Below are 17,893 nucleotides of genomic sequence, written 5' to 3'. Positions count from 1 at the left end.
GCAAGAAAATGGAATAAGGTCCTCTCCAGAACTAAAAAGAACTCACTTGAGATGTCGAGCAGATGTGCCCTTGCTCAGAAGCTAGAAACCAATAGATGCACAGTAGGCAGAAAATAACCACACCCATTCACAATTCAGGAATGATGCTTATACAGATCAGAAGAAAAAAAAAAATATATATATATATAATAAAAAAAAAACCTCATAAATGAACAACCAACAAAATGTACTGAAGTCACAGAAAACAGCTGAAGAAAGCAGTTTAACAGTTGCTTTTGTTGCAAGAATGGACCACAAACCAGTCTGTCTCAGTTTTTCAGATCAAAGTACTGAATGGTTAGACTGCAGAAAACGGGCAACACTTTTGATGTAATGAAGACAGTCCACAGTATTAACAAAACAAAAAAAAAGATTATCTGGACAGACATGCAACCTAACAAAAAACAAAACAAAAAAAAAAAAAAAAAAAAACACTTCCTCTCACGGTAGAATACCTACATTGGAGGTAAACTGCAGTTCTGAACACTGCACATCAAATCCTAAACCGAAGCACATGGGAGGGGGGCGCTTCACCTTTGATGAGAGAGAGGAAATGAGGTCACAAAGCTGCTCATAAACAAACCACAAATCTAACAAGAGCAAAAAGAAATTAAATGAGAACAATCATTTTGTCAACATGACTCAGTGTTCCTAAGAATAGAGCTTGAAATAGAATTTGAAGAGGGCAGTCAGTCACTTTCTGTGATTTAAGTCTTTCCCTGAGGGCACAGAAATGTGGAGTTAAAAAGCCAAGATAGCCAATTATGAAGCACTGTGATCGCACATTTAAACATAAAAAATGGCGAAATCTCAAAACTAGGCAGTTTTTATGCCACATGCAGACTGAACAGTCAGAGAACCACGGCCACTGACCTACACAGCTAAAGTTCACTGCTCAAACAAAAATGGTAGCAACAGGCAGAAAGTGCAAAAAAAATATCTTATGCTCTCATACTGAAATCTTTAGTGTTCAATTGAGGTGAATTTGGCTACACAGACACTTTAATATCTCAGATGACAGTGCGTCCACATCAGATAGGGCCTGAGAAGTGACACAGCTCATCATTCTTAAAGCCAGTCTCCAAATTACAGGCGTAATCCTCTTTCAAAAACGATCCAATTGGCTTAATATGGGCTGACATAAAACCAAAGGAATCTTTGTGATAAATATTACAACCAGAATAGGGTAACATTTACACAGTGCCTTACGAAATTAGAACACTTTTAGAAGAAACTGAATACTGAAGAACCTCAAAAAATGGATTTCCAACCACAGAGAGCAAGCTCTGTTCACTGCAGGGAGGAAAATTACATTCAGAAAAATGCCTGTATCTTCGACGCTGTACGTAGTATAGCTTAGCCATATAGATAAACCATATATAAACGGGAATGCCCATAAGCAAATTTTAAAATGAAGTGAGCATTATCATTAGCATTAATTTAACTGCTACAGCACATCCCACAAAAAAAAAAAAAAAAAAAAAAAAAGAAACACCTTGAAATAAATACACAACACAGCCTGGCAGCTGAAATCACTCCGGGTCCAAAAATCGAACAGGACAGCATGAGCATGTGAACCACAGCGTAAACCCAGATCTGCAGACCTCACACACATACACGAGGGTGAGACTAGGTCGTCCTCTCACGACCCTTCAAACCAGAAACAAAATGGGGGGGGGGGGGGGGGGGGGGGGGGGTAAGCAAAGTGTAGAAATGAAAGAGAAATGATTGTTCATCCATTCAATAAAGCATGTCTTTGTGTGGCAAAACGGAGATACTGCTCAGTACCAATGTCAGACTCGCGCTCTGATCAAATATTTTGAAATTGTTAAGGCTCATTCTGGCTCAGTCCCGAGTTCACATCCCCGTTACGCTGAATGTAATGGGATCACAAACTTGCAGCCAAAGGGGGAGTGGAATCTGATGCCAACTTCCTGGAAAACATGTTTGGGGACACCTATGTCACACAAGTAGACACGCCCTGCTCCCTCTGGCAATGACAAGGGCAGACCCAGACAGAGGGACCACTTGGCCTCTACAGCATGTTCCTGTCCATTCACAGGCGGATCGATACTGAGAACCGGTGCTCGGTTTTGGTTGGCCCAGTCAGCAGCTGCACGGTACCAAGGCTGGTCCCTTAAGAAGGCATTCTCATGACAGTCCAGACAGTTGATAACCAGGTCCACAGGAGTGTCTGGCAAGTCTGGAAAAGAGACAAGAGACCCAATAATGTCACTGAGAGAACATAAATAAAATTAAAATTAAATGACGGGTAACTTACCTTTCACATTGGACACATGCTTTCCCCCCGTTTTGCCGAAGAGCGTTAACTCGCTGGTGATAACCTCCAGCATTTTAACAAAGTTTGGCAGGAACAGGATGACTTCCACCTCATGGTTGGCCAGATGTCGACCGCAGCTGATACCCTGAGCTCCTTGTACATGGGGGCCACACAGCAGGGCCACTGTGGGTCTCTGGTGCACATTCTTGGGAGTCAGCCTGGCAAACCGACAACAGTGAGAACAGAAAAGGTTCATCAGGCCAACTGCATCAAGTCAAGCGAGCCAGTGTTCCCAACTCACCGGTTGGGGCCACCTAGGAGTGTGAGTGCCATCTGGCTGGCACACACTCCAGTCATCTCTAGGCGGCGCTCCAAGGACAGGCCGTGGCGCTCAGCTACGCAGAGCAGACGCTTGTGCAGCTCGTAGGAGACGCTGGGCACCACCAACCCAGAATCTGCAGAGAAGCAACATGTAACTACGCAAATCACTCCTCCATCTTGGTTTGAGCACCGACTCGGTGCTCTGTTTCTATTGGTTGAACAGTATTCAACTTTAACCGCGGAATCTGAGGATTGCAGAGTGTCACTGGCTGCTTTGCGCACCACACTGATGGGCAAAAGCAGGAAGGATTTCACACCCCCCCGTCATAATCAGTCATAACGACGGAACACTTTAATACATGAATTACTTTTTAAAGTATGACTCCATACCAATTGTACATTGTGTAGATAAATACATATATTTATTTTGCTGCTCTTACCTTTGTTTCTATCCACTTTCTGCTGTGACAAATGCAATTTCCCACTTGTGGGACTAATAAAGGTTTATCTTATCTTATATTAATGATCCTGATACTAACAGGTAATTGTAATGGGAAAAGACGACTACAAAGTCAACCCCAGGCACATTAAGGCTTCTTGTGATCGGATTAATGAGACAAAATGTCTTACCAGTACAGTATTCTTTAGCACCAGGCTGTGGCACCGCTATCTGTCTGTAAACAACGGGTTTGGCTTCGAGAATGTTCTCGTCGTGGCGATACCGGGACGGCGTCTGCTCACCGGGAGTTCCCCGCGAGCGTGCGCCGTTACCTCGCCGTTCTGATGTGTCGATTTGCGAAAACACAGCTGCCTTGTCAAAAAGGGCCAGGTTCCCCTCAAAGTCAAAGTCTTCATCGAGGCCGTCGTCAATGCCGTCCCCAAAACACTCATCATCTTTGTTCTTCATTTGACCTCCATTCTTCACACCATTCTTCTTAGGCGTCGCCTGGTTTGGACCCCGACTGCTGGATGACCCTGATAAAAGAACAAAAAAATATTATTGTTTTGGGAAACGAAGCAAATATCCAAATTCACGCAATTGTTTTGCAATTACCCTCCTCAATTAACAAGCATTTTAATAAAAAACAAAAGACCTTTAAATAAAGGAAACCCGAATGGTTACGACATTAGCTCAAGGCACCATAGTGAATACAGGAAACTTACAGGAATTGTGCCTTCGTCGGAATCCTTTAGTCTGGTTGGCCAGGTCAAGGTGACGCTCTCCGTAGCTTTTAGAGCAATGCTGGTGGGGAGAGGTCTGTCCTTCCGAAGATCTGGGTTCTGCTCTACCAGGCACAGCCACAGGGGCACTGCAGACCGGAGCGTCTGCACTCTTGCTGTTACGGACGACGTAACCAGCTGACAAAGTGCCGTCCGGAGCATTTCGCTGGGTGCTTCCATTGTGAATGTTTAGGATCTTCAGATCCTTAATATCCATGGCACTGCAGGTAGAGGCCATGAACAGCAAATTAAAACTACAAATAAATAAGAAAAAATACTCAATGGCAGACCTCTGGATCCAGGCCTCACCTGAAAGTGACCTCAGGAACAGGGCACTTGACTCCATTGTGAAAGGGCTGCCTAAGAGAAATGGTTTGGGAGGTCTGATCAACTGAAGACACTTCTCCTTGGTACACCCCGAGTGTAGCACCGCAGTTAATTGACACCAGACTGCCCAACCAATCAGATGCCATTATACCTCTTAAAATCTGTGGGGGGGACAAACCAGAATTTCTGCGTTTCGATGGAAAACGAACGATAGCAGCCGTTCACAAACGTCTGCAGATCAGTAACATAAAATAGACACGACATTATCAAAGACTGCAGACACAATTATAGTTGATTGTAGCATTATAGCCAAGACATTAACAGCAGATACTGGCCTTGACCAATGCTATGGGATTTGCAGGTCAGCTAGCTAGCATGCTCTTCGCAGGTACCGCAAACAAACGATATATATATCGTTTGTTTGCGGTATATATACCTTCATTCATTTATTTTAATAAACGCAAACCGGTCAGCGCACCGCAGCACTACTCGCGGAATAAGATATAAAGTAAATAAACCCGAAACGGCGACACTGTGCTGGTGCTAGCATGCTAGCTGCTGCTAGCTCCCCTTCGCGCCTTTGAATTAAATGGCTTCGATTCGTTCAACAGTGCCATTTGCGAGCCTACCGTTTCGATTTCGAGGACAAACTATCTTGTGGACGTAGATCTTAAAACGGACCCTCGACTAGAGCTGCAAAAACGATCAAATGTTGGCTACCGTCACTACTTTTGTGAAGTTTGAGCTGAATTCTCGCAAATAACTTCCTTAACGCCGCCGTCATTTCCGGTTATTAACTCTTTGTGGACAAGTTCTCGAACGAGAAATTAATTACACCGGCTTGAGGACAGAGATCGATACAAACGAATAGAAACTATATCAATGATTACTTTCGGAAAACAGAGAAAGGATCTTGATTGGAAAAGGAATTTGATTGGAATTTTAATTCATATGTTGACATTTCACAACAAAGTGAAACTGACCTTATTGCTGTGGAGTAGCTGAGTAAATAACATAATCATACACCAAAATAATCATACCACGGAAGGGTTACTGCTCAACACTTTGCATGGGAGAATAGAATAGAATACTACAGATCACTGTGAGTCCCTGCCCTGTGGAATGAGCAGTAGTGGATAGTGTGTGAGTGAGAGGATTGGCAGGGACATATAATAGACTGGAAGATATTGGGAGGGACATAGTGAGCACATGTCCATCACTTTAATCAGTCATAACATTGTGACCACCCATCAGGGCATGGACTAGGCCCCTGAAAGTAAGCTGTGGTGTCTGATACCAAGACATTAGTAGCAGATTCTTTATTCCATTAAGTTGTAAGGTGGTGCATCCATGGATTCCATGGATTGGACTGGGATTTGGAGAATTTGGAGGGCAAGTTGCTCACACCATCTTCATCCAATAGTGAGAAACATGTAAATAAAAATAAACTGTGTTCTATAGGAAAACAATCATCATCATTACAAGAATTTCCATGCGTTTGGAACCTAGACTGTCACCACAGCATCAGGTCATCCAGCAATGTTTCAGTAGCAAAATGCTGGGACCCCAATCATAAGCACATGAAATTCCTCACTTCTGGACAGCGAAAAGTAGGGGGGAACTTTGAGCAACTAATTAGGGACTGTGCACTCATCCTTCATCTCTGAAACTAGAAAAACATTACAAATATAACCTCTGGTAATCATTGGTTATGAGTTAAAACCAAATACAATGATTGTCAAGCCAATAAACTGTTTACCAGTGAAGACGATGGACATTTTTGAGCATACGTGTGGGCCATTCTGCTGTGTGCCACAACTTTCCAGCAGACTTGCGATGAAGTCACGAGCAGATTATTCATTGAAACAGTGGGCTGGACTTCGCACACTCACTCTCTCTATGCTGTATACACTATCACCATGGCTACTAGCAACCAGGGCAACTCTCTCAATCAGCTTTGTAATAATAGCACTCAAGCATTGGCAGAACATGAGAAAATGATAAAGGAGAGAAGGAAAGGCAAAAAGGAAAGAATCATATGTAGAGTAAGTAACAGGCATGAATTTAAAATCAGTGTCTAATGAATGATTTGTTTATATTTCTATTAACGTTTTAGAATAGTTCTTGTAACGAAAAAACATTTCCAGGAAAAGTCATATAACATATGTATGCTATTTTGATGTCATTTTTTATAATACATACAGATATGCTCACAACTGACTGATATGCATTAATCTTGTAGAAGAATATTTAGTCTCCGATAGCTAGCTAATGCAATAAAACGTTTAATACGCAGAACAGTTGTATTGTGGTTTTGAGCAGATTGCTTGTTGTGTGAGAAGTCTCCGGACCATGTGAAATGTTACTGGGAGAGGTGAAAGGACTTCTGGAAAAAACCTGCAGTGAGATTTCCAAGGACAGGCCGTGGCGCTCAGCACCGTTTAAGTTGCCTATGTTCTCATATTCTCTCAGACATGGACCCGCACTGGAAAAGTCATGGAAAACACTTTGAATCCACACAGGACACGAATGATTGGGGGTGGGATTTGATCCAGGGGCCAAGCATTCTCAAGAACTCTTTCAGAGCCTCTAGCCACATTGATGTGTGCGACCTGGACATGTGGGATAAGCAGAACTCTCTCAGAACTAAGGTAAGTAAAGGAAACACTGGTGTTTACTATATTAAACATGCTATATTACTATACATATTATATTGAATATATTGTTTATTTGTTAATTAAGCAACATTAATGTGTAGGTTTTAGGTTGACCATGAAGTATCTTTCTCTTTTTAAGTCTGTAGGACTTTGTTCTACTGGAATGGTTTTAGATGCAGGACACCACTCCAGCATCAGCACCAGGTTAGCTGTTTTCTACTTCTGCAATATGCTGCCTGCATCATTAAATGCCAAAATAGCTCTCAGTAAATACCAACATATTGACATAGTTTTTTTTATTTTCCTCAGCTCTCTGAGCAAGATTGGACATGCAAATGTAGAAGGAATCAAAAGGTGGCAGTCTACAGGTCGCCTTGTGCCTGAGGGTGCACCACGTCCACACGCTCATTCTCAGGGCGCCCAGCTACGAGCCCTGTTGGAAAGCAGCAGCCTGAGGCAAGGAGAGCTGGTTCAGAGGCTCAGAGAGGCTCATGGGCGTTTGGACTCGCAGGCAGAGCTGCTGAGGTTTGAGAGCCAGACCGGTGGGCAGCATTTAGAGCTCAAACACAAGGTACCGGTGAAAGGTGACACCTCCAGGGGTCTATCTCTCCATTCCATGTAATTATGTTTCCTGATAGTCCCAATTCTATCCATTCATTGTATATGTTACAAGCAGAGTAGACGTTCCACAATAACCTATAGGCTCCTTTAACTACATCACATTATCATAGTTGCACCTGCCAGGCCAGAATTGTACCCCAGCTTTTGTACTGGGTCTCCCAGACCTCTTAAGGGTCCCTTGTGTCCCCCCCTCAGCGCCTGGCAGAGGCAGTGAGTGCTCTTGAACAAGAAAAGAGGGCAGCTGGGCTGAGCCTGTTTGAGGAGTGCCGTCGCAATGAAGAACTAAAAGACAAGTGAGGATATCTTTACTGAGATGTAGACCCGAGATACAGTGCAGAGTACAGTACATTTTTAATGCTTATGTTGGAATATGTGGAATGGCTTTTGTGATTGAAATTGTCACTTTGTATCAGGGTGCTGAAACTGGAAATGGACATGCAGAAGATGAGGTCTGCTCTGGAGAGAGGGAAGAAGGCTGATCTTACTCTCTCACAGTCCAGTTCCCAGCTCCACAGAACTCTGCCCATAACACAGAATGACTTTAACAAAGAGGTAGAACGTTGTCATTTACTGTGTTTCTTTATAATATTTTCCACTCGGTTTTCTTTACTTCTGTGAAGTTTGGAAGGTCTGGTTGAGTATGTAGTAAGACAGCACTTCACTGGACAAATGAAATATTCCTGCATACAAACCACTGTTTATGAACGACATTCCCTTTAGGAGAAAAAGCAGACAGAAAAGGAGTTGAAGAGGGTGAGAGAGGCTCTAAGAGAGTCAGAAGATCAGGCTGAAGCTCTGGAGGCAGAGAAAGACCAGATGTTGCTGAAGCTTCAATCATCTAAAGAGGCCAGTGTCTCAAAAGGTGTCTCATTCAGGGCAAACTTGCCGAGAAACACGTATACTTTTCTATGGGATTACAGGGAAATTTTGTACGAGGGTGAACCAAAATCTCACTGATGGAGAACATCTAAGCATTTTGTGAAATTACTAGTTTTAAATGGATGTTTACTGGTTGATGTTTACAAGATTGATTATACCTTGAGGGTTTATATGTAACCAGGCCTAAGGGTTACAAGAGCTGCATAATTATAAGGAACCTTTTGTCTTTCCCCTTCTGGTTGCAGTCTGAGATGTCTGTGCTGAACCAGATAGAGCAGGTGAACCAGAAGTTGAGCAAGTCTACACAGGCCCAGTCTGAGCTTGAAGACCAGCTAAGTGACAGTCGCAGCTGCCTGGGTCAAATACAACTGGTGAGCAGAACTTTTGTGTGCACCATGCTAAATAACATGGGGCAATGGAAGCATAATGGTCTCAGGGTACCACATGTGCAAGGTACTCTTATCATTTTAATCAGTGAAATATGAATGTTTTCTATTGCATTATTCTTCTTTACCAGGAGCGAGACCTTCTGTCTGCTAAGGTGCTGAGACTCGAGGACAGCTTGGAGGACATGAAGACAAAGCTTTCTGCAGCGCTGTCTGAAAAAGACTGCCTTTTTCAGGTGCTCCAAACAGGGCAGCATGACCCTGCAGAATTCCCGGGCGACGTACGGGAAGGAAGGACTAGATGTGGATAGCTTTTCACGGAAACCACTAATTGTCTTAGTCAGAATTTTTGCCATTTCATCCTTCTCATACAGGAGAAGGCTGATGTGCACCAGCGTGCCGAGGTCCTGGGCCTCCAGCTGGAGCGTGCTCAGAGAGGCAGGGAGGGCTTCACTGAGCAGGTGTGTGAGCTCCACAGCGAGCTGGCACGGGCCAAAGCCGAGGCAAGCAAACACAATCAGGACAGACTGCTAATGAAAGACGAAGTGCAGGCGACCAAAGAGGTCAGAGGTCATACACATTCTTAATATTTAGTGATAGATCCGAACTTCTTCCTGGTTTGTCATCTTGTTGCTTATTGTGACTTTTTTCTGCATTGTGATGATTGACTTGTCTGATGCTGATGCTGATTGTCATCAATATTTAAAAAAAAAACTGTTCTCACCCCAGTATGACACATTTACTATGTTTACTCAGTTAAGTGAGAAGCTTTCCTCTGATCTGGAAACATCCAAAGACAAGTTGGAGGTGACCCTGAAACAGCTGCATGAGCTGGAGGCCGAGAAGGTGATCCACACCAATCAGATCACTGCGCTGGAGGCAGAGCGCTCCATTCTGATCGGAGAGAAGGAGGAGCTGCTGAGGTCTGTCCACCACGCAGAGCAAGAAGATGCAGCAGGACTGAAAGAAGAGGGCCTGCACCTCAGGTAGGTATGGAGCTTCCTGGTTTCAGAACGGCCGCCACCAGACTGTTTAAACAACAGTACATGTCTTCCGCAGGGAGTCACAGACGCGCTTGCAGCAGAAGCATGAGGAGTTGCAGACCCGTTGCAAGGACCTGGAGGAACTGTGCTTGCAGAGGGAGGCAGAGCTGGGTCAGAAGACAGGGGAGCTGCGGCGCATGGAATCAGGTTTTACAGAGGAAAAGGAGGAACTGAAGAGGGTGGCTGCCCACTGGAACGACAGGTGGGAGGAAGTGGCGCTGAAATTGCGTTCCACGCAGGCAGAACTGGATGGAGAGAAGAGACAGCGTCAGCAGGACACAAGCAGAGTAATGACCAATGACCTCGTGCATCAGTTTAGCACATCAGACACTTTGCATTGCATAATAATATGCTTTCATTTCTATGGGATATATGTCATTTTTCTGCTTTTGCTGTCTAGTTTCAGGAAGAAGGAGCAGAACTGGTAAAAGCTGCTGATAGACTTCAGACAGAGCTGCAGAGAAGCCAGTGAGTTCCGTGTATGCAGCGTTTGCACACGGAGAAATGTTTAATCTGTTTCTCTTTTCCCCTGCTAGGGTAGACATCCTCCAGCTGCTGCAGCAGAGGGCCGACAGTGAAGCAGAGCTGAGCAGAATCAAGGTGAGCATGAGCAGCGTTCACTAAGGTCACTTGAAATTCATCTTCAGGATTTAAAGAATATACAGATGCCAGCAAGAAAGCAGTTAGTTCCCATGCATATGTGTATTGGAGAGGAGGAATTAACTATCCACCCAGTTTTTTGGTCTGAGTGCCTTTATTTCTGCATTTTATGAACATTGTTTTAAATCGGAGGACCCCATAGCGATGATTGAGAGCTCTCATGCACCCAGCCTCATCATTCTGGAAGATATAAGGCTTGTAAAACACATTATTCATGTCACCGTCAGCAGCTCTTGGTAGCAAATCTGCCAACCAGTCATATAGATTTCAAGCATTTCACTTCTGACACCCATGAACACCCCGAGCCTATTCATTTTTATTTAACCCTCATGCAAATATCCCTCTATGTCTTTGAACTACACCAACTAAATACAATTGTGCATTTTGTGTCATGATTCTGAAGGAAGCAGGAGCCATGGAGAGGGTCAAGTTGGATGCCTGCAGGCAGCAGTTAGATCTGGAGAGGAACAGGAGTCAGACCCTGCAGAGGAAAATGATGAATGGACCAGTATATCCTTCTTCTCTTAACAAACATAACACAGAAGAAAACAACACGCTCTACATACAAGACGATCCACAGAGAATATTTCTAACTGATCCTTCAAGCCTAGAAGGCAGGACTCCATCTCTGTTTTGGCTGCAGGTGTCTCTGGAGGAGGAGGGTGGGGAGCGGGCGCAGGAGCAAGCAGAGATGAAGAAGTTGTGGGACATGCTGATGCTCAGAAGTTCGGAGCTGGAGAGGCAGCAGCAGGAACTGCAGTCTGCCAGAGTCCAGGTCTGAGACCAAGCCTGCCTCTCCTCAGTTGATCTAATGACAAGGCAGAGGAACGGTCTTGATTAAATGTGTACTTTGTGAGAGCCTACTTTACACATTTGAATTAAAAAATGTCATTTCTAGGACATGTTGAGGTCTCTTTCTTGACCCTTTGCAGGTATCACAGAACAGCAGTGAGGTAGACAGGCTACAGCAACAACTCACTAACAAAGAGAAAGAGCTGATGGAGAAGTAGGTGGATCTTCTGCTGCTGGTCTTCATAATCACACGAAACCCTGAGCCTTCACATAATTTGAGCACCCAGGGGAGCTGCATCATTTTCACTGACTTTCTGTCCAGTATAGTTATGGATAATTTTTTTTCAAGGGAGAATGCTCTTAAATGTCTGGAGAAGCTAAGAGATAGCGAGAGAAGAGAGAAAATGAACAAGATCAGAGTTCTAGAGCAGAAGGTAAACAAGTCACAGTGTGCACACTGTATAAGTTGTTCCTCTTTTTGTAGATTTGAAATCATTTCATAATAATTTAGAAGCATTTTCTATGTCTATGTAACAGATTTCTGAATTAAAAGAAGCAAATGTGGAGAGAAAGGGAAATAAAAAAGAAGAGACCTTTCATGGAGACTCTGAAAGCTCTGATGCACATAAGACTCATTTGGACGGTAAGACATAGACATGGGGCGGGGCAGTTTTAATAAAAATTATACAAGTAGATTTTTTGTGGAATGGTTTGTTTCATGGCATCATGGCACAGAGTCCACGAGGAGAGCTGAACAGCAGAAAACAAAGAGTCTGAAGGACCTACATCAGGTACTGTGATGAGAAGCAAAGCACCTGATGTTTTCATCTGGCAGTTTTTCTCTCTGAACCCCTTTCGTCTACAGAATAAAGAAGGAAGAAGGCAGTCTCATGAGGCCACGAAAGAGAGAGTGTTGAAACCAGAGACCGCAGATCACGAGCATCAAAGAAGACTGGTTACTGAGCAGGTACAGGGGCTGTAAATGGAAGAAGGTTGTGTTTGGTTTCCACAGGCCTGAAGGTGGTGGTATTGTTCCTTTAAACATAAGTCAGATTTCAAAACTGCATCAAACACTACACTCGTTTTTTTTTTTAAATCATCTGTTAACTTTAATGAATATTTAACTCAAAAATACTTCCCCAGTGTTTTTTGGAAAGACATGTATATAATCCGCTGTGTGTGTGTGTGTGTGTGTATATATAAAAGATACACATAATAGTTGATAAGTGATAGTGATAATTTATTAGATCTAATGTGTTGCTGTTTACCCCTCTAGCCAATTTTGATAACAGTATGTTGTATATATTTAAAAAAGTTCCTATGTGTCCTCAGTTGAAGAGTCTGTTTAAGGAGCAGGAGCAGAGGAGCAGAGGCCAGACACCTGATGGGTCACCAGGGGTTCATGCAAAGTGGATCAAGGTAAAAAATTTCACACTCCACATTTGTCACATGACGTGTGACTGGTACACTGCTACTGTACATGGGGGGCACAGCAGTACGCAGTCTTGCAGTGTGCAGCTCACTGGGACTGTCTGAATTTAGTGGTTATTTAGTGGGGATGGGACAGGATGTTGTGGTACCATCTGCCTGATGCTAGTAGCCTGATGGGTTTATGGCTTGGGTGACAGATTACTATATACATCTATATCACCTCAAAAGGGTTACCATCGGTATCCTGAAAAGAGTGAATACCACATTGACATACTTTCACGTTTATATCTATCTGCATTATTTTGATGGACCAAGTTCGTTTGGTCTGTATCTTTTGTAGAATTCTGTGGGGACCCTTGGTAGCAAGCTAAAGGAGGACCATGAGAGGGGGAGCCAGCAGAAAGAAGCTGGCCCAGGAGCACTGCAGGGCACAGAAAGTCCTCATCTGCAAGAGGAGGAGGCCAAACCTAGACAGGAGCTCCACAGCGAAACTGTTCAGGTGAGATGTCTTGCCGGTGTCCACTAAACAAAAATGTACTTAAGTTGGAAAGACAGTTGGTCTTTCCAATAATGTAATAAGGCTGCACGCTCATTTTGTATTTGTGCAGTGTGGGCATGTATATAGCCAAACCACAGGCTGTTAATGCATGATATGCTAATCGCACACGTGACACCGGGATTCCTCTCTGCTGTGCTCGTAATCAGCTTTAAACTGAGAACAGGAAAAAAAAAAACACTGGACCTGGGTCAAAAGCAGGGATAATGGAGAAACATCTGGAGTTTCTCATTTTATCCCTGCCCACTGCTGGATTGTTTCCTAGTTAATATCTAAGTTCACATATAAGCCTCTCCCCAATTTCATATGCCACGCCACTGTGGTGTCTTTTCACTGCATACCCAATGCTGTGATGAAGGAGAGTTCAGTCTAAAAGCCACTATACCTTCCTCTTTGCCAGATGTCATCCGTGAGAGAGGAAATCAGCAATCTAAGCAAAAGAAATGAGAATCTCCTTAAAGGTGAATGTGTAGAATCATCATGAGAAGTAATCAGATGCGATTTTAAAAAAAAATCAATCTAATGGGGTTTAAATTTGGAGTGCTTGTATTGGTGTAGCATAATCAGCAGCGCTACTGCAATGATTATTAAACTGATGCTTGACAGTTAACATAATCCAGCGATCTGAAATGGGTTTACCTTTTTGTACAGCCAAATTAAGGTTCCAGCATCAGATCCAGCGTTTGAAACTGAAGGTGCCGTTGAACAGAGAAAGAACTTTATCCCCCTCCATGCTGTCCTCACTCAGCACAAAAGCAGGGGAAGAGGAGATACGCATGGACTGTGATGATGGGTCTTATCTGGCCAGGCAAGTAATGGTGTGTGACTCTGAGAATGAGGATGAGGTGGTATCTGAGGAACTGGATGTGATCTCTGCCATGCTTGAAATCGGACTTGGAGGTCAATTCGAATGAAATCCCAGCCTCGTCCTCCTACTATGTCCCCAATCCACCATGAAATCACATCACTCATCCCACTCGACTCCATATCTGTTTCAATTATTATATAGAGTGCTTTATGTGCCAGCACATCCATCTGTATTACTAATCCCCAAAAGGGTTAATCTTGTATTTTTCCCCATTTAAATGATTTGCTTGTTACCGTCTGTTGTCGTTTTCTAAATTCACGTAACCTAAACACTTCACTTACATATAAAGCCATTTTATTTGTAATTTGTGTATGCATTTATCTGTATGCTTTCAGACTAATTAAATAACTTGTCTTGAGGCTCAGTGTGAAGAGATCATGCACACAGCTTTTGATAGAATGGCTTTTTTATTTTGGTGGGGGGTTTTTTTCTTCTATTTTGGTCATCTGGAATGTAGGTGTATATGAGATCTACCAATTCCAATTGAACTTCATTTGTTCAGCAACGTAAAAGATCCTCAAACACTGTGTTACATTAAATTACATTACATTTTATTTATCCAGAGCAAACCTGCTGTCAACTGGTTCATAGGCAAGTGTTTTACCCACTAGTTTAGCACCAACCCTGTATAACAGAACTATCCATTCAATCCAACAGAAACGTTGTACGTAGGTACAAAAGTAGCCTAGTGGGTAACCCCATTACTACCATTGTGTCCTTGAGCACAGTGGTAAGAGGGTCTTATAAATGTAAAGGTGCATTTTTACATAAGGTTGTTCAGAAGATGCCTAGGAATTACATGGGGCAGAATTGCCACTTGCTGCTTTCCACGGCACCATTTCTATATCATTATGTCCATTTGTCCAACAGTAATTCCAGCATTTGTCACTGGTTGGCTGAAGCCGTTTCTACAATGGCTGGATAGTGTGCCATCGTATAGTTTCCACCTGGTCTCTGTTGCACATGTCTCTCCAGTGAGCCTGTCCATCCTCAATAGCATCCTGGCCAATGAAAACTCTTCCAGCTGCACAGAAACTAGAACAGAGGCGGCCCTGTTTGAAAAAGAGTTGCATTTTTTACAGGGAAGACCAAACCTTAGCTTACAAATCTTCAGAAAATGACATGAAGAAACAAATGATGCTTCTTACCTTCATGACAACAAACTCAAGGGTGAGAGGCATTTGCGGGGTGTCACCAGGTGGCAGTTCAAACAGGAAGGACGTTTTCCACACTGGGTTGCATCCACTTGCACTGTGTGTTGTCTTGGAAGCAATCACAACACCTTTATGTCTCAGATGAACCATAACGTGGTGATCTGGAAAACAAGAAAGAGAAAACAAGAAAGTTTCCAGGCTGTGCACAAAAGTGCGACAGCCAATGTCACAGGTCACCTCAAACCACCGGGATTGGGAGGAGGGATTACGGCACAATGTCATTAAAATAGGATGATCTCCCTCAGACACGAGATTCTGTAAGACAATCATTTAATCCTCAACATTAAAAGCCAAGACCGTGGATTACTTGATTCGCTGGCTGCATTTCACTTGTGACTGGTACAAGCGATGAGGACTTATGTAACACTGTAGAGCTCAATGTATGTTGTGCTCAACCGTTGAGAAAAGGTCGTGCTTTCGCGACCATGGTAACACTGAGAATAATCTCTACCTGGTGCTCCTGAAATATGTGCGTAGTTTGCCAGGTTTTCACCCTTCATAACCACGACTTTGATGCGATGGTCCACAGACTGATACTGCAGCAGAATGAAGAGCTGCCCCAGGACCTGCGGAGCACCACCCACTTCTCGAGCACTTTGTTGTGAAGTCACTATCTGAGAAGAATGAAAAAAATGAAATTGTTCAAAAGCACTTAAACAATAATAATACAAAAAAAGAAATTTGTACCGTTTGTGTGTTGACAAGCTCCTTGGAACAAGCAATTTGTCTCTCTGGTTCCCACTTTATTTCTCCACACTGTAACTCCAGCTCTCCTAAAGAAGACTTTCCTGATCCAGACAGACCCACAGTGAAGACAGTCATTCTGAGTGCACAGTGCTGGAGCTCCTCCAGAGAGCCCACATCCATCTCCAGATGGTGACCAGACAACTCCACTGGGTCTGAGTGGATGGGGGGCAGAGCGGCCAATACGGTTACTCCACCAAGCTGCTGACTGGTCCCTGTTAGGCTGAGAAGATTGATTCTGATGGTTCCTTGTGTTGGAGAGAAGCTAAGAGTGAAGTGGAGGGAAGCACCCGGAGGACAACAGCTGGAATTAGAGCCATAGTATGGAGGGAAGGGCTCCTCCTGGAACCCAGATGGGCTGCGACTAGTGAGTCTGATGCACTCGCTGGAACCATCAGCTCCACAGTGATGCTCCAAAACTTTCCAGGTCTTTGAGACCAGACCAACTTTGGATAGAGATGGAAGGGAGGTGCGTCCATGGCCTTTGAGGTTGTAAAGCGGCATGGACAGTGTGGGTGAACTGAGTCGCCGCAGGGGGAAACATGATTGAGGACGACTTCTGGGATCTGATAGAGCACATCGTTGGGAGGACAAAGGTAGCGTAGCGAAATCATCATCTGACGGAGTGGAACTCCCAAAAGGAGAAGGGTTTCCCTGGGCTTTGGCCTCCAACTGTTCATACTGCATGCTTCCTGTTGCAGCACTCTCAAGCTGGGTCATGTGATCAGCCGGCGCCGGTGCAGGGGATGACCTCACAGGGTCCCCTGCCGTTTGTAATTTCCACCGCCAACACAGGACACAACCCAGGACCAGAGAGCAGCAGAAACCCACCAGTCCCACTGCCAGCAGTAGCTGCAGGTGGACTAGACAGAGGGAGAAACACACAAATATTTAATATTACCCCTGCCAGTTAATCCAAGAGTTTGACTTTAACTCAAAATGCAGCAGCGGCCCTTCAACAGGAATAAGCCTTTTCAGCCATTGATCAGCAGCGGCAACATTCTGTCTTGAAAATGCAATATAGGTGATTCTCTTGCTTATTCAAGGAAACATGGTTCGTGGTTTGGAAAAGGAGTGTGGCTTAAGAACGTTTAAGACCGGCGTACCCATTTAGGTATAGGGGTAAAGAGGAAACACTTGCCTTCCAGTTGCTTGGTGAAGAGCACCTGCACCAGCAGCCATATAAAAAGCAGGACGATGATACACTCGATCACACCCTTGCAGCAAAAGAGCACCACAGACTGCCACAGTGGGCAGTCGTCCTCGTCCTCCACGGACATGCTGACAGCGGCAGACTCGCCCACAGGCTTCAGCTTTAGTGCATTCTGGTATGCTTCCTGTTCGTGCAACTTAACGTAGCTGCGTTGGTGAGACTGGACGATGACTGACAAATATTATAAACGGTGAGAGACTTCTAGAAGTTGTCAAACACATACATATAAAATAGCTGAACACAAAAACATTAGCTATTAAAATTGAATAAAGTATTTGTAACACTCTAGACCTTAGGACAACAAAGCAATACAGACTAAACTAATGCTATTGTCCATCTTTACCATGTTGAAGAAACTAGCGGTCCCACTGCCAAAGTAGAATTCTGTCTTTAAGGTCGGTTGCTGAATCCAGTGGTTGTTTTCCTCGGGCTCTCCATCTGTGCCTGGAGAATAATCCAGCGTTCTGGCGAGAGCAGCGCATCCCCTCAAGCAAACAGGGTCCGCAGATTGAAGTGGGCGGAGCCTTGTTCACGAACAGCTGGTCCAGATGCAAACCTCCCACCCTCTTAAACCAACACCCACTCAGAGATGAGTCTTCCGGTCGTTTTAACTACAATATTACACTTTATGACATCCAGA

The 17,893-nt window shown here is 44.0% G+C and overlaps 3 protein-coding genes across 7 annotated transcripts; 1 reads left to right on the top strand and 2 right to left on the bottom strand.

Annotated features, from left to right (window-relative positions):
- Positions 1-1,734: 1,734 nt before the first annotated feature.
- On the bottom strand, positions 1,735-4,943 carry edc3 (enhancer of mRNA decapping 3 homolog (S. cerevisiae)). Its single transcript, XM_028959113.1, has 7 exons — positions 4,819-4,943; positions 4,172-4,350; positions 3,806-4,083; positions 3,272-3,616; positions 2,622-2,775; positions 2,321-2,538; positions 1,735-2,242 (listed from the first exon to the last, which is right to left on the bottom strand). The coding sequence occupies exons 2-7, from the start codon at positions 4,333-4,335 to the stop codon at positions 1,908-1,910; spliced, it is 1,494 nt and encodes a 497-aa protein (XP_028814946.1). The 5' UTR covers positions 4,336-4,350; positions 4,819-4,943; the 3' UTR covers positions 1,735-1,907.
- Positions 4,944-5,964: 1,021 nt separating this feature from the next.
- LOC114767369 (trichohyalin-like) lies at positions 5,965-14,441 on the top strand. Of its 4 annotated transcripts, none has more exons than XM_028959090.1 (24): positions 5,965-6,234; positions 6,662-6,840; positions 6,986-7,050; positions 7,156-7,417; positions 7,663-7,760; positions 7,881-8,019; positions 8,188-8,313; positions 8,592-8,717; positions 8,864-8,968; positions 9,107-9,235; positions 9,489-9,718; positions 9,792-10,062; positions 10,176-10,243; positions 10,312-10,375; positions 10,839-11,210; positions 11,368-11,441; positions 11,577-11,661; positions 11,765-11,870; positions 11,963-12,018; positions 12,093-12,194; positions 12,560-12,646; positions 12,999-13,157; positions 13,615-13,675; positions 13,866-14,441. In XM_028959090.1, the coding sequence occupies exons 2-24, from the start codon at positions 6,664-6,666 to the stop codon at positions 14,126-14,128; spliced, it is 3,225 nt and encodes a 1,074-aa protein (XP_028814923.1). In that variant the 5' UTR covers positions 5,965-6,234; positions 6,662-6,663; the 3' UTR covers positions 14,129-14,441. The 4 variants fall into 4 exon arrangements, with proteins under 4 accessions (XP_028814923.1, XP_028814922.1, XP_028814924.1 ...); XM_028959089.1 differs by having other exon boundaries at positions 9,107-9,295; XM_028959091.1 differs by lacking the exon at positions 13,615-13,675 and having other exon boundaries at positions 9,107-9,295; positions 13,866-14,008.
- A 29-nt stretch (positions 14,442-14,470) lies between these two features.
- Positions 14,471-17,743, bottom strand: LOC114767378 (uncharacterized). Of its 2 annotated transcripts, none has more exons than XM_028959111.1 (6): positions 17,597-17,743; positions 17,182-17,454; positions 15,984-16,903; positions 15,748-15,910; positions 15,231-15,397; positions 14,471-15,134 (listed from the first exon to the last, which is right to left on the bottom strand). In XM_028959111.1, the coding sequence occupies exons 2-6, from the start codon at positions 17,318-17,320 to the stop codon at positions 14,991-14,993; spliced, it is 1,533 nt and encodes a 510-aa protein (XP_028814944.1). In that variant the 5' UTR covers positions 17,321-17,454; positions 17,597-17,743; the 3' UTR covers positions 14,471-14,990. The 2 variants fall into 2 exon arrangements, with proteins under 2 accessions (XP_028814944.1, XP_028814943.1); XM_028959110.1 differs by having other exon boundaries at positions 17,182-17,424.
- Positions 17,744-17,893: the final 150 nt, after the last annotated feature.

The sequence above is a fragment of the Denticeps clupeoides genome, chromosome 17, assembly GCF_900700375.1.
Source record: "Denticeps clupeoides chromosome 17, fDenClu1.1, whole genome shotgun sequence".
In the NCBI taxonomy this organism is placed as follows: domain Eukaryota; kingdom Metazoa; phylum Chordata; class Actinopteri; order Clupeiformes; family Denticipitidae; genus Denticeps; species Denticeps clupeoides.
The sequence above is the reverse complement of the archived record's forward strand: the minus strand, read 5'-3'. Positions and strand labels throughout refer to the sequence as shown.

Bases quoted from the DNA above. Each gene is read 5' to 3' on its own strand.
- edc3 (XM_028959113.1), bottom strand. From the start codon at position 4,335: ATGGCATCTGATTGGTTGGGCAGTCTGGTGTCAATTAACTGCGGTGCT. The intron at 3,617-3,805 runs GTAAGTTTCCTG...TTCTTTTATCAG, and splicing joins CCGACGAAGGCACAATTCCT to GGTCATCCAGCAGTCGGGGT. The intron at 2,776-3,271 runs GTAAGACATTTT...GCTTCTCTGCAG, and splicing joins TGCTAAAGAATACTGTACTG to ATTCTGGGTTGGTGGTGCCC.
- LOC114767369 (XM_028959089.1), top strand. From the start codon at position 6,664: ATGGACCCGCACTGGAAAAGTCATGGAAAACACTTTGAATCCACACAG. The intron at 11,442-11,576 runs GTAGGTGGATCT...TTTTTTTTCAAG, and splicing joins GAGAAAGAGCTGATGGAGAA to GGAGAATGCTCTTAAATGTC. The intron at 11,662-11,764 runs GTAAACAAGTCA...TCTATGTAACAG, and splicing joins TCAGAGTTCTAGAGCAGAAG to ATTTCTGAATTAAAAGAAGC.
- LOC114767378 (XM_028959111.1), bottom strand. From the start codon at position 17,320: ATGTCCGTGGAGGACGAGGACGACTGCCCACTGTGGCAGTCTGTGGTG. The intron at 16,904-17,181 runs GCAAGTGTTTCC...CCCTCTGTCTAG, and splicing joins CTTCACCAAGCAACTGGAAG to TCCACCTGCAGCTACTGCTG. The intron at 15,911-15,983 runs GTACAAATTTCT...CATTCTTCTCAG, and splicing joins AGCTTGTCAACACACAAACG to ATAGTGACTTCACAACAAAG.